At 39.9% G+C, this 15,045-nt stretch overlaps 1 protein-coding gene across 1 annotated transcript in view; it reads right to left on the bottom strand.

Annotated features, from left to right (window-relative positions):
* Nucleotides 1–6,904: 6,904 nt before the first annotated feature.
* The window catches only part of AGO4 (argonaute RISC catalytic component 4), a 32,478-nt gene continuing 24,337 nt past the window's right edge, over nt 6,905–15,045 (bottom strand). The window contains exons 16-18 of the mRNA XM_004678788.2: nt 11,312–11,413; nt 10,855–11,054; nt 6,905–8,858 (exon numbers count right to left, since the gene is read on the bottom strand). Coding sequence (XP_004678845.1) covers nt 8,750–8,858; nt 10,855–11,054; nt 11,312–11,413 — 411 coding nt within the window. The 3' untranslated portion in view covers nt 6,905–8,749. The remainder of the gene's footprint in view (nt 8,859–10,854; nt 11,055–11,311; nt 11,414–15,045) is intronic.

The raw sequence follows: 15,045 nt of genomic DNA, 5'->3' as shown, positions 1-15,045 counted from the left end.
GACGAAGTACACTGCTGAGGGGAGCAGCGGGCGGGTCAGGAGAGGTCTGCCACGCCATGTGGTCACCTCCGGGGCAGGCGGGATTCGAACTCATGCAGTAGTGGTTTTAGCTACTTAGTGCTGTGCTTTAACCCACTGCGCCACCAGGGAGGGCCTAAAGTTCTAGTATTTTATATAACTGGGATAATTCTTTGGTGGGACTATTTCTTTCACTCACCATTATTATCTTGTGATTCACCCTGTTGTATGTGTCAGTGGTTATTAGAAAATAGGTGAGCTACATTCTAAGGATATATGATTATTTCACATGTTGATGGACATTTGGGTTGTTTTCAGTGGGATGCTATTATAAATAAAAGGGTTACAGATATTTGTCTACTATGAACAGCTGGGTCTTATGTTAAGTGCATAAATTGTAAAGAAAACTTTTAAAGAAGCAGTCAAATTATTTTCCAATATGATGGTATCATTAGTGTTGCCCAGAGTGTATGTGAATTGCATTTACTCCACATTCTCCTGAACACCGGGTATGAGCGGTCGTTTTAGTGTTATTCCTTCCATTGAGAGTGTGGTGGCATCTCATTGTGGTTTTGATTTCTACTTTTTTAATGACAAATCATGTTGAATATTTTCTCAGATGATTATTTGCCATTTGTATATTTTCATAGGTGAGGTTGTCTGTTCAAATCTTTTAATGAGTTTTAGTCATGTTATTAAGTTGTAAACATTTTTCAAACATACACGTTTTTTTGCAGGTATTGCAGATATTTGTAAATATCGTATTTTGGATTATGGATTGCCTCTTCATTTTACAAGAACTGGGATACACGCCAGAGATGTGGGGTGTGTGTGTGTGAGGATTCACCAGAACTGGGTACAGGTCAAAGGTACGGGGGTGAGAGGATTCACCAGAGACAGAGTGGAGAGCAGAACAAGCAGATAGACAAAGCACACTGCTCAGGGGAACAGCTGACAAGACAGGAAAGGTCTGCAGCTCCATGTGGATCACCTGCGGGGAGGGGATGGAATTCGCACTGAAGCAGCCATAGCCAGCTTCACAGTGCTGCACTCCAACCCACTGTGCCACCAGAGAGGGCCTGGTATTTTTTTTTTAACAAGAATTTTAAAACTCTTCATTATTGCTAATGTCTGCATCCCCATTCCTCACCCTTGCCACCACAACCTTGTGTGCCCACATGAGATGAGGTAGGGGGTTAGTATCACATGGGACATAGCCTCTGAGGGCAGCCATGTGAAGGCATTTGGAGAAAACAGGATTCAACATGAGAGAACCCAAGTCCAAATGCCAACCAAATCCAGAGGCCAGGAGCAGGGCAAGGAAAGAGATCACAGAGACTGGAGTTCAGAATTAGATGGGGGTCACTGGGAGAGCAATGTTTAGGGAGAAATGGCACTCAAGCATTACTTGCTTGAATACCTGTGGGGGCCTATGGGTTTCACTTGTTTTATCTATACATTATGTATACATTTTAATTATATCCTTGAATTAAAATTATTCCTATTGGTGTTTAGAGAATGCAGTATCTTTTTTAAAAAAAATTTATTTATGTATGTATACAGGAACTGGAGTGCAGGCCAGAGAGGTACAGGAGGGTGGGGAAGAGTATTCACCAGAGACAGAGTAGGGAACAGAACAGGTGGATTGACTGAAATACACTGCTAAGGGGAGCAGCAGGCAAGACAGGAGAGGTCTGCTGTGCTAGGTGGGCTAGCTCCATGGTCAGGGATCAAACTCATGCTGCAGTGGCTGCAGATAGCTTCATAGTGCTGAGACTTAACCCCTTGTGCCAACAGGAAGACCATGGTGGCCCTTTCTGAGAATATAAAATGCAATTGGCAGTGGGGAGCATTTCCTTATATTCCTGTGAGTTGTCTCTATTTCCCTTGAATTGTGTTCTCCATTTGTACTCTTTTATGTTGGGTAATACTAAATATTAATAGCTATTACTACTACTACTAATAGATAACACTTATGGAGCACCTACTACATGCCAGATACTATGTGCTGACTTTTCAAAAATAAATAAGACAAAATCCTAAGCAGGTTAAATATAAAGGTACCTGTAGTGCTGGAAATAAAAAAAGAGAGAAGATATTAAAAGCAGTCAGCAAAATATGAGCATTTACTTTCTCTATTAGTCAGGGACTCCAGTGAAACAGAACTTACAGGCTATACATATAGACTGATAACTTCCAGTCTTTCTCCAGTTCACACAGATTCAATTTGCCCAAAAGCTCTAATCTGTCTGTGAACTTACCTCTTTCCTCCTTTCCATAAATCATAGACCTGTTGCTGCTTCTCTGGGCAGCACCTTTATCTACCCAGTTATCAGAGCCAGGAACCTGGGGCACTCAATGAGTCTACCTCCTTCCCCTAACTCTATCTCTACTTTCACTTATACCTTTCCTGCTTTCTGAATATCTCTTGGTTCATGCCTTCTCTCCATCACTGCTCAAAGTTCATCATTTTTGTTTGCACTATTGCAATAAAACTGTAACTTGAGCAGAACTTCAGCTTCAACCTACCCACAACACTACTGCCAATATAACTAACACCGATGGTATTCTATTTTCCTGTTATCTCTGGGTAACTCTAAATCCTTAGAATGCCCTACCCTGATAGGAACTGGTGTTTGCCTTTGTGATCCAAGCTTATTGCTCCAGTTCCTCCATCTCATAATGTAAGAGTATTGAAATTACTTGTAGCCTATGGCTTATACCACCCCAAACAGTCCAATCTCATCTGAAGTGACTTGCAATTTATCCAAACAAGTGATAAATTGTCCCCCCCACAGCTTTGCTGCTGATGAAAATTCCTAGAATGCTTTCTCATGCCTCATTTATTTATAAAGTTCTTATTATTTATAAACTAGCTCAGTCAACACTTTCTCAGTGAATCCTCCTTTGGCACCTCCAGGCTTGTTAGAAACCTCTCTTAATTGAGCCATTTATATACACTTCTTAACCTATTATCTATGTAGCTCCCAAATTTACTAGTCATCTTTCAATAACCAGAACTATATCTTTCATCTTTGTATTTCTTAGTACATAATGGGAACTTCAGAAATGATTGTTAAACTAAAATAATTTCCTTCCCTAGCTAATGTGAACTAATGTTGCTTGTTTCTCTGTCTGAGTTTGTCTCTCTTCTCTTTAAATATCTGGCATGGGCCCTCCCTGGTGGTGCAACAGGTTAAAGCACAGCACTGTGAAGCTAGCTGCAGCCTTTTCAGCACAGGTTCGATCCCCAGCCAGGGAGGTGACCCACTTGGTGCATCAGACCTCTCTGTCTTGCCTGCTGCTCCCCTCAGCAGTATATTTCATTATGTGCCTGATCAGTATACTACATCATACACCCCACTCTGTCTCTGGTGAATCCTCTCACCACCCCTGCACCACTGGCCTGTGCCCCAGTTCTGTATGCATAAAAAAAAAAACCTTAAATAAATATCTGGCATTACCTTGTGGAGAATAATGTCAACAAAGAGGAAATCGGAACTGAGAGTTGGAGAGACAGAAGAGTCCCATGCCTTGTAATGGTGCTGAGTAGTCCGTAACTTCTCTATTTATTGGCCACACATACCGGAGTGGACACACAAGGCATTCCTGGCTGGTGTGTACATGCCCCAGTGACTAATTCAAGGATAGACATGGGGCTAACACAAATGCAGAAAGAAGGATCTAACTCACAAAGGAGTAAGGGAGTAAGAGAGTAAGGGAGTAAGAGAATGCTACCATAATCTACTTAAGGGAACCATGTGTCTAGAATTGCCTTGTTCCCTCTCCCATCTACCTGAAAAACCACAATTGCTCCTTGATTCATCCCCAAATTTACCACCACTGTCAAATCTTCCCTGACTCCCCATGGCAAAAATTGTTTCTCTCTTCTAAGTTCCTTAAGTATTCCATAATTTAGTGCATCCAGTAGCAGATATAAGGAAGTTACACAGACCTGAATTCAAATTTTAGCTCTTTCAGTAACCATATGTTTAGCTTCTTTGAAGCTGACTCCTCATGTTTAAAATGGGGATACCATGATCAACATCAAATGCTTTTGCTGGTATTAAAGATGTCATCATGAAGTGATGTATGAGTGATATATGAGGCACTCAGATGATGTTAATCTTGCTGCCTTCTTCATGCCCACTCCATGCCATATTAGCACAAGTTCCTCGAATAAAAACTTGTGTTCCCAGCAACTATGCAAAAGTTGAGATGTTTTGGGTACCTGGTAAATGTTGGTAATGGGTAAATAAATGAAAAAAATAAGTACCTGGTAAAGTTAGTTGTATGCAAGACAAACTCCTCTGGTAACCTGTAAATTCCCTGAGGATCAGAGCCATATTCTGCAAATCACTGCATAATCCCTGCCATGATTTAACAAAAGGACTTTACTGGTGAGTTTTTAAAAAGACTTGAGACTGGATAGCCCCAGGTTGAGTGAATTCTCTTCCTCTGGAGAAGTCTATCTTACAAAATAGGTGGCCAGATTGCCCTCTGGAGACTACAAATTGTTCTCAAAAGATCACTGAGACCTCCCTGGTGGTGCAACAGGTTAAGTCTCAGCACTATGAAGCTATCCACAGTCACTGCAAAACCCCCCAGCTGACCCACGAGGTTCAGCAGACCCCCTCCTGTCTCGCCCACTGCTCCCCTCAGCACTATATTTGTGTGTCTGTTCTCCCCAATCTGTCTCTGGCCCATCCCCCATACCTCTGGCTCCACCCCAGCTCTTGTATAAATAAGTAAATAAAATAAAAACAAAGCAAAACATCACTTAGATTAAGAGCTGTACTCAGAATCCTAATGAATGCTGTAAAAGTTTTCATATGTAAAGTGTTCTTCTAAAACTCTCAAATAATAACCAGGACAACCAAGAGTTAGAAACACAAATTATTTCCACTGTTTTTCTTTCTCAAAATGAGGAAATTGTTTTTAAAAAGCAACCATGTGTGTTACCATTATAGTACTCCATATTTATTAGACAATTGACAAGAAAAACAACTTTTGGCACAGAATGCCAATTTATTCTTTTTTGGACACATTAACACAAAATATCCCTGCAGGCCAAAAAAAAAAAAAAAGCAAATTTTAAACAACCATCATCTTACCTTATCTCAACATTGGATACCAACCCTCCCTTAATTGTTTAGAAAGTACCTCGTATTGCTAGAGACATACTGCCAGCCCAAATTTAATAAAATACATTTTAAAACATTACAAGTCTAACAATATAGAAACAAAAAATTACACCATTAGTCAAATGAACAAATGCAAACATTTTCAGTCACTAGACATAGAGTGTGAATATGTCAATAGCAAGGGATAAGAAAATGGTTAATCAATAACAAGATCTTCCCTTTAATTTTGCAAGGAAAAATCCTTGGAATTGAAGCAGTATTGATACAATGCCCTCAGCCTCCACTTTCCTAAAATGAAAGCAGAGCTTCCACCTTGCTATTGAGCAAGAAAATCTTACAGCACATCCACAATGGGTCACCAGGACAGGGAGGAGAGGGTAAGCCTTGTTAAATAATAGGTTTCCCACAGGAAGGGCAGATAGCTGAGCCAAGTAGGTAAATTCTGAGATAGGCTGGGCACCAGATCCTAACATACAGTCCATATGGAACATGTCTGCTTGGAAATCATCACCTTTGGAAGCAGCAAATAGAATTTACAGTAAGAATGAGTATGTTCTGCTTGCCCAGACTGCTGGCTACATTAAGTCAGTTTGCTTTAAGACTGCTCAGGATTAAACAGTGAACAGCAAAACATAATTCGTTCAACATTTCAGTCTTCACCACTCTCTTAATATCCTGGCTCCTTATCCCCAAATTGTTACTCTTTAGCATTGCTACGTTTAAATCTTTCACACCACATGACACTGCCTAAACAGGCTGCAATTTTAAAACCCAAACAGACAAAGACTACTTCTAGAGGAATGCACACCTCCCATTGATTGACACATGCATAACGATTCAGTCAGTCCCAAGGAATTGTGTATTCAAATTGTCAAGCCGATTAATTAAAACTATAAATTCAGACTTACTTGCAACACTATTGCTGTAACTCTGATTCTGCAGTGATTACTGCTTCAAGATTCACCCCTTAGCACGCGTTACCTAATAACCCCAGTTCTCCCATAGTTCTTTCCTTTTGTCCAAAACAACAGCATTGCACCCTCAAAGGTACTATTTTCCTATAAAAATAGGCCTCCCGGCTTTTCCTCCACCACCACACTGATTGGCTCCAGTGTACTACAACTGACTGAGGTCGTACAAACTGTAGAGTTCAAAGTCGAGCATTTAGCCCAACTGCAGGCAAATGACTCAGGGCATCCTGGCTCCCCGTCCACACGGCCAGGAGATGGTGAGAAGTGATGCTGGTCCTTGTGCTCTGTGCTTATTCACAGGCAAGCCCGAGGCACTCAAGTGCAGGGTTGGTGCCCGCTGGCCAGCCAGCCAACCACCAAGAGTTCTTCACATCCTAGACTCCACCGAGTCCTCCACCTACTAAAGCATCTGTTTTTCCTCCTCTTGGGTCCAGGGTGGCCATGCTGTAGGGTGTTCTCTGTGCTCTCCCTGAACAAGTGTGAATAAAAGCAGCAGCCAGCCCCTCATCAACATGTCCTGATTTGTACTGTCCAAGTGAGGTATTTGATAAAAAGGAAAATCTTAAGAAATTAACATTTGTCATCTCTTCACTCCTGCCTATGTTGTGCCTCAATTACAGAGCTTGCTTTCATTCCACTATATGCAGAGAAGTCTGCACTTGTCTTAATGAGCTATAGAACGAGATATACATTATAAAACTCGCAAGAGATCAGTCTCAGCAAACACTGGTGGTGCCGCTGATCAACAGCACATGGAAATGTAAACTTCAATGTATTTACAAGCTTGTTTAAAAGACTGAAGAAAAACAGTGCTTTATATTGCTGGGATTTTGAGAAGGCTAGTTTTTAAGAGATTTGGACTGGTTAATGAGTTCAAGCAAACACCCTTCAGCATCAGATCCAGTGTTCCCCCACCAGCAGTTTCCAGACAGAGATGGCAAATCATTTTACCACATTGTATAAAATGGGCACCTTCCCCAGCACTTGGAAGTGCTTCCTCAGTCACTTGGAAGTGGTATTCTGGGTCTTTCCCCCTTTTCCCAGCTCTTCCTCCTGGGGTTCCAGGATAGAGAATTGCAAATCAGTAAAATGGGGGCTGGAAAACACTGGCTGGAACTACCAAGACGATTCTATGTAACTGTTGTCCATTCACAAAGTATTATCTACACTAAATACAAAATACATTTCCCCCACATTGTAGCTGATGCTTACTTTAGACCATCAACTCCCTTTGTTCAGACAGGAAAAGAATCCCATCTCCCTGTGAGCAGAATTCAGAATTTTAAGAGAAATCAATCTTTTCTATGCAGTTTTAATGTAATAAAAGGAAGAAAAACCCCACCAAGTACTTTTCAGTTTGAAAGCGAACAATAAATTTTCACTGCAAGTAAGTGTGTGGGTAACCTTGACTCCCAAGAAAAAAAGCTTTAAATGCTGGTACATTTTTGCAAGTTGCAGCATCACTCAATGTACCATAAGGACTGGCAAAGCCGATCCAATAAGGAAGCATCCTAGTTCTAGCTTATTTTAAAACAAAGTGACAGGACACCACTGTGACTATAAAACAGATAAAAATAATTCTTTAAAAAAGGCGTGGAAATATATGTCTTATCTGACTGGTTTCAGAAATTGCCAGATTATGATCTGTAAGAAATAGCTGATAAAATCATACTGAAATCTCATCTAGAAAACTACATTGTCAGAGGGAGGAAGAAGGGGCCCTTAAAAATGTTTATTGCCAAAGTTAACTTTCTATGAGAAAAGTTTAAAAATCATTTAGATCTAACAAACCACACAGCAGCATAAAAATGGGCACTTTTGAAAACTCTGAAAAATATTAAAAGCTAATTTTTTTCAAAGAGGGGAAACATGAGTACTTTTACCATGGCAGTGTTATCCGTCACCATGACATGCGTTACATCTGTTTGTGTTCCACATTCACAAAAGTCAACCAAATAAGAGAACTGCCTGTCTGAGTCTGCAGCCAAATATAGTGCAATTGCCTGGTAGCCTGTCCTTGCACTAGCACAAGTCTGTAGAGATCAATAAGGTAAAGTAGTAAAACTAATAAAACTCTGTAAAACTTTTAAAAATTAATGCTCGTTAAAGGCATTTACAGTGACAAAGTCAGAAATCTCCATTTAAAAGTCTATGTAACCACACAATTAATTAGTTACACTGAACTGAAGTAGATTGTTTGGTTTTTCTCTCCCACTTATGCATATACCCCACTTGATGAATACAGAAAAAGGATTAATCTTCTCTTATAAGACTAGAGGGATGCGGTGAACACCACAGCTAGCAAAATATTCCATAGAAACCTTTCTTGTAAAGTCCTTTAGAAAGTTCAGGCTGATTAGCCTTTGCATGATGAGGTAAAAATTTAGTCCAGTGCATCAGAAAAGACAATCTATGAGTCTATTACTTTTTGTAAAAAATGGCTCAATTTTGTTGATGCGTCAGACAGTGCTGTGAAGTATAGATTCAGTGCAACTATTCCAAGCTGCTGGTAGAAGACCACCTGAAATCAATTTGGCTCTCAAGAGGCAGTAGGCATTTGAAACATAACGAGGCTGCATGGGGCACCAAACTAGTTGAGTTCTTTTTCTGAGACTCTCAGGCAAAATACATCGTGTGCTGAGTATCATGGTGGATCTGCACAGCCTTAGCCAAGGCCTGAGGGTCTCGGCCATTGCTCTGTCCTGACACATGACTGCCTTCCGCACTGGAGAGAGAATAAAGAAAAAAAAACCAGGTATAATAAAATTCACATGTCAAATTTTACCTGTTTCAGATCACACAAATAGTACTAGATTCAAAATCTTATCTCAAGCATGGCTCCTTAAACAGCTTATTGTTTTTCTAAACATGAGTCTGCCCAACTGAAAGATGGGAAAAAAAAACACTTTTTTAATGGGATGTTGCAATAATTAAGCAGAGTAATGTCTGCAGAAATCTAAATGCTAAATGCTTGACAGAGCCTGTTAATATCAGTCTGTGTCCACTTTTTCTTTAGGCTTCAGTCGAACATCATTTTCCCCAAAGAAATCTTCCATGATTTCCAAAGTTCAGAGAATCCTCTACTTTTCTTTCATTCGAAAGAAACATAAGTGAAATTAAAATAGTAATAGATAATTATTTTATTTCTCTACTGGGATGTCAACTCCAACCAGGCAAAAATTTTATCTATTTTACTTACCACTGAATCCCTAGTGCCTGATACATCTTATAGGTTCAATAATTATTTGTTGCATGAATGAGTAAATGTTAAGTGCTTAGCACAGTACTGAAACAAAATAAATACTCCACTCTTCTGTCTCTGTCCTCTGCTCTCTAGCCATAGAAACTTGGGCAGGTAACAACTCTGCTACTTTTAGGTTAACAGTAGCAATTACTGAATATACCTCTTAAGGGTGCCATGTGATATAAAAGGCTCAGTAAACTGATTATTCTGACTTCTCTACTTAAATTATTTTTATCATTTAGGCTCAAAATCATAATCATTTACTTAATCCTTTTTTCTGCTGCTCATATCCAATGAACTCCTAAGTAGCATCTATTTTATCCCAAGAATAGCTTTTTTCACTTAACAAAGACAATCTTATTCTAGGTGCATTTCCTCTTCATGCCTGCCTTCCCCTTTCCAAGAAAGAAAACTTGCTATTGTCCAAACATGTCACTTGCTTTCTCCTCTTTGTATCCATTGTTTACTCTGCCTGGAAAATCCTTTACTCTTCCTTGTAAAGCTAAATCCTACCCATCTAGTTATGAAATCTTCTCAGTCTTTCCTCTGGTGTCCCAATGCACTTTCATCTATCCTGCTTTGGGCCAATTGTTAGTTCTCTGCTTGCTTGTAGAGCCTGCCACACAAAAACAAAATCCCAGAAACATGTCTTCCTCATATTTTTTTAGAACCCAGTACAGTGCTGGACACATAGTCAATACCTACTAATAAGTATGTTGAATGAATGCATGCATGTTACAGAATGAGAGGTATAAAGCCACAGCTGGGCATTTTACAAATAATATATTTTCAACCCATACAGAAATAGACTCGCAGTGGAATGTCTACTATTTAGCAGCTGAATTCAGACTTGGGGGAGAGCCCAGAAACTGCTATACTTCACAAATGGTCATTTGGCAAAGAAAATTAATGCAGAAACTTGGTTAGCTATTTCATGGTAGCTTAGTAAGAGGCCAAATGTCTAATTTTCTTGAGATGCCCTATTGGGGGTGAGAAAGGTCTGGCATCCCTCCTCCTCCCATGCACCTCTCATGCACCCAGCATTACTCTGGTGCATCCTTTCAGATTATACTGAATGTAAAGTGAGTGGGTCAGGACTCCCCTTTACTTGAAGTGGAGTCCAAGGGTCTGTGACTGCTGTCACTAGAGCCAGGGCGCTATAATGGCTGCCAGCTGAGGCAGCTCAGCACCTTAGGAGAACTGGGATGCATTTGGCTCTCTGGGAAAAATACCGGCAGCTCTGAATTAGATGACTTTCCTTGGGCAGACACACTATACAAGTATGAACAAGTCTGAATACTTCTTGGACCAAAATTCACATTATAAGCTCTCAAAGGTACATGCAGTTTTATCCACTCCTTGCAATTTAAACCCTAAGAGGAAGTTTAACGCTTCCAAAAGGTATTCTGTAGCAGCTCATTTTTAAAAACATGCTGCTAACAGACACAAGAGATCTTATGCAGCCTTGCAAACTTGCCTGTCATGATCTTTATCCACCAGATGATACCTTGCCCTGAATGCCACCAGTCGGGCATAATATGCAGGGGCTGGAATAGAGACAGAGCGTGTGCACCGCACATAGGTGTGACACAACTGGTAAGTTAGCAGCTGGAGTTCATCTGCAGTGAAGCAGTTATCATCCCACAGGACCTGGTAATGTGAAGGACGGCTGGTTCCCTGTGAACAGAGTTTTATGATTAATAGATTTCTGACAAGGTGGACTGCATGAAAGGAGAGAAGAACTGGAACCTGCTCTTTAGTCCCAGAAGCATTTCTGCTAATCACACCTTACCAGATACCTAGACCAAAAGATAACAGTTCCGGGGCACCGATATTAACACAGTGCACAATTTATAACAAGTCTGCTCAAGCTAGATGATGAATTTGTGAACATCTCCCTATCAAGGCAAAGATCTGGACAGTTTCCAAATTACCTGAATTCCTGCATGACTACAGAGGTAAAAGTCGAACTCAGATGGATGTGTGATGGTGCTGTCCACTGTAGTTCCTGCTGGTACATTGCCACTTTTCCCCACCTACCCAAAAAAGAAAAGTTTAATTATTCATCAAAGTGCCAAACTAAGCCCTGATCACCTTTTTCTTTAATATGTTAGTGGGAACAAACTAGTAAATTGCTCTTAAGTGGTCATAAAATCAAATTAATGAAAGATGGATATTCTGTAACCTTCCCTTAGCTCAAGCATTTTCACCTGTTAGTATTTTCTCAAACACAAATTCCATGGTTTCACTAGGGATATCCTGACAAAGGATTATTTTTTCTGTGGCTTTAGGCTGCATTATTGTCATGTATTTATAGATGACACTTTGGTATGTTCACAGATGGGAAAAGAGTCAATTTTACTCGTTACTTGAAATAAAAATCATATCCAAAACATTCAGTAAAATTTAAGATGAGGGAATTCTGGAACTGGTCCACCAGATTCAGCCAAACCAATACTTTTATGGACTCAACAAAAGAAGTTGCAACGCATGCATTATCAGAAAAAGCCACTGAAATGGGAATTAGGAAAATCAGTTTCAGTTCTAGGTCTCCCCTTGCAGTTTATACACCTTGAATAATGCATACTATTTTTGGGGCCCCGTCTAATCATTTATAAAATGAGGTGATGGTCTCTTATAGTTCTAAAATTTTAACGTTCGTATATAGCCAAACTTCTAAAACCAAATTTATTGAAAGCAACTTCAGAAATGCCTTTAAGAAGGAGAGATATGAAAACTTGCTACTTGGCCAATTTTATTCCTCTTCTCCTATACAATAGGATTCTATATGAGGATGTTTATTTAGCATATAGGTACAAAGTTAGCCCTAAGACCACATTTTATTTGGTTCCAATCTACTGTTACATTCAATTGAAGAATGTACTCTAATGCATACAAGAGCATCTGTGAGGACAGAAAGGTCTCCCTAGCAATTCATATGAGAACCTGGACAAGAGGACTAGCTGGACAAGAGGACTACATTATAATAGTTCTACCACTCTTTGATAAAGTGTGTGCTTTAAGAATGTTAATTCTGCAGGATGTGTTTAGGTAGTTAATGGTCAAACACATTTGAAAAGGTTAAAAAGGCCTTTCCATTGAGTGACTTTTCAGAACATTGATTTAGTAATGCTTAATCTTTAAAAGGGAAATGGAGTATATAGCATTTCCTAAATTTACTTGGATCCCTTTCTTAAAAATGTATTATGGTTTATAGAAGAGAGCTTAACAAGGTAAAGATGGAGTAGGAAGGGGGAAGTCCAGATGTGTTCAACAACAATTTGAACTGATAGTCAAGTATCAATTTGGCAGATATTAGGAATGAAAGACAGATGTAGGGAGAGAACAAATGAACTACTGTTCTTCATGCAAACTATAAATAATGAACTTCATTGCAATGGGATAACAGCATTATAGAAGATTCTGGGGAAAGCTGGTGGGAGGAAAGAAGAGAAGATAATAATTGAAAGGAAAATGGGATGAAAAGGGGAAAACCCCCCCAAAGGAGGAAACATCCCCTACAATCAGGAATAAACAAACCATGGTTCATCCATATAATAAAATACTACTTAGCAATAAAAAAGAACAAACTACTCATACTTGGATATGATATGACATGCCATGACATGATATGGAATATGATAACTTGGATGAATCTTGTGAAAGGAACCAGACCAAAGGTTATGAAATTCAATTTGTATAACATTCAGGGGAAAAAAAGACTATAGCAACAGAATTTACATCAGGGGTTGTTAGGGACTATAAGTAAGAGAAGGGTTGACCACAAAAGGGCGTGAGGATTTGTGTGTGTGATGGGATCATTCCATATCTTTGCTGAAGTGGTTATTATACAACTATATATGTACTTGTCACATCTTACAAAATAGTACACTAAAAAGGGTGAATGTTATTGTGTCTATATTATGCCTTAATAAAAAGGAGTGATCATTCCAGGGATAAAAATGCAGAATGTATATAGGAAATGGAAGGTGTATAAGGACAAGTGTGAAAGATGAAACTAATGTGTTATGTTTGGGCTATTTTGAGAAAACTGCATACCCCAAGAAAGTGCTTGGTAGGCAGTGGATGGTTCATGAAGATTTATGAGCACTGGAGTGGTAGGATAAGGTCTATATTTTTAAAGCCTGGCCCTGACAGCAGGTGAAGGAGGAATGGAGATAGGGAGATGGATAGGAATCTCCTGAGAGACAAAAGCATTCTGCCTAGGGCAGAAGAGGAAGAATTAAGACAAGAAATTTCAGGGCAGAAAACACAAGACTGTTTGACCAACTGGATATGGGGAGAACAGGAAAGGAGGAAAAGAATTTAAACACAACTCTGAAGTTTCTAACTTGGCTGATTTAATAAAAAGTGATGCCAAGTAACAGAAGAAAAGGAAAATGGGGTGGGGGAGGAATAGGTTTTGGATGAGGATAAAACAATAAGTGGAAGGTTTAGACGTGTTTTGCTTGAAATGCCTGTGGAAGATTGTATCACTGGTGCCAAATATTGCTGTGCCCCTCCCTGGGGGAGGATTATACATCCCCACCCAATTAACTCAGGAGTGGCCATGTAACTTGCTTTGGCTGATAAAATGTGGCCTGAATGTGTTACTTCTGGGCAAAGGCTTTCAGAGCTAGCATAGGCTTGTCCTGTATGTCACCCCCCCACAACCCCCCTACAATGACTGGCAACTTTCCAGAGAGAGGCTTCTCTGTCAGTCTAGGTTCCAAAGGGAGGACAGCAGGGTCACAGCTGCCGAAGGGCCACAAAGAATGTGTAACATTCGCAAAAAATAAATCTTTGCAAGCTACCAAGATAATGGCTACACAGCATCGAAGTAAGTATGTCTGGTGGGTAATTGCAAGTGCAGATCTGGGGCTTGGGGCTGCAGATGCCCCACAAGCAAGTAAATGAATCCAGAAAAGTGAGTGAGACTAAAGAAAGTCAAAATTGTGAAGAGAAGGAGGAGGAGAATGAAATGCAGGCAACAGTATTTAGTGGACATAACGAGGAAGAGGAGGGAGGAAATCCTGGTTTTAGAGGTAAGCAGTGAACATGGAAAGTTAATACTGCTGAAGACAAACAAGGTACTTGTCTTAAGTAGAGCAAAGAGCTTGGTGTGGCAAGCTATCTATCCCCGCATTCAAAATGAGCAAGTCATGTAGAAAACCTCAGCAGAGCCACTGAGAGTGAAGTCAGGCTACAAAGAATTGAAGTATGTGAGAAGGTACACAGAGAAAGTCAAGTCAGGTTTTCCTAAAAGTTTGGTCAAGAGAGGAAAGGTAATATGACAATGAGAGGAAGGGAAAAGCAGAATGAAGGGGTGTTTTTTAGGGAGACTGAGGAAGAGTTAGGCAATGTTAGAGGATGCAGAGAAGGGGGAATGAGGACGGGAAAGATAAAAATTTTGGAAAACAATTGGTAATGATTGAAATGAGACCCTACTGAAAGCATACTGAACAAAAGCACTGGTGGGGGGAAGAAAACACAGGTAGAAAGGTTGGCCTCTGAGATTCAAGGAAGGAGATGAAAAAACACAAGATTTCACTCAATTTGAAAGGAGAGGAGAGGAGTCTGAGAAAATTCATACCTACTAGATTTTTTTTTCTGGGGGAAAGAGAATGTTGTTTGATTGTTGGCAACAAGGGCACTGTGGAGATGGTGG

This window comes from Condylura cristata, unplaced genomic scaffold (genome assembly GCF_000260355.1).
Source record: "Condylura cristata isolate star-nosed mole 26May11 unplaced genomic scaffold, ConCri1.0 scaffold00008, whole genome shotgun sequence".
NCBI classification, from domain to species: Eukaryota; Metazoa; Chordata; class Mammalia; order Eulipotyphla; family Talpidae; genus Condylura; species Condylura cristata.
The sequence above is the reverse complement of the archived record's forward strand: the minus strand, read 5'-3'. Positions and strand labels throughout refer to the sequence as shown.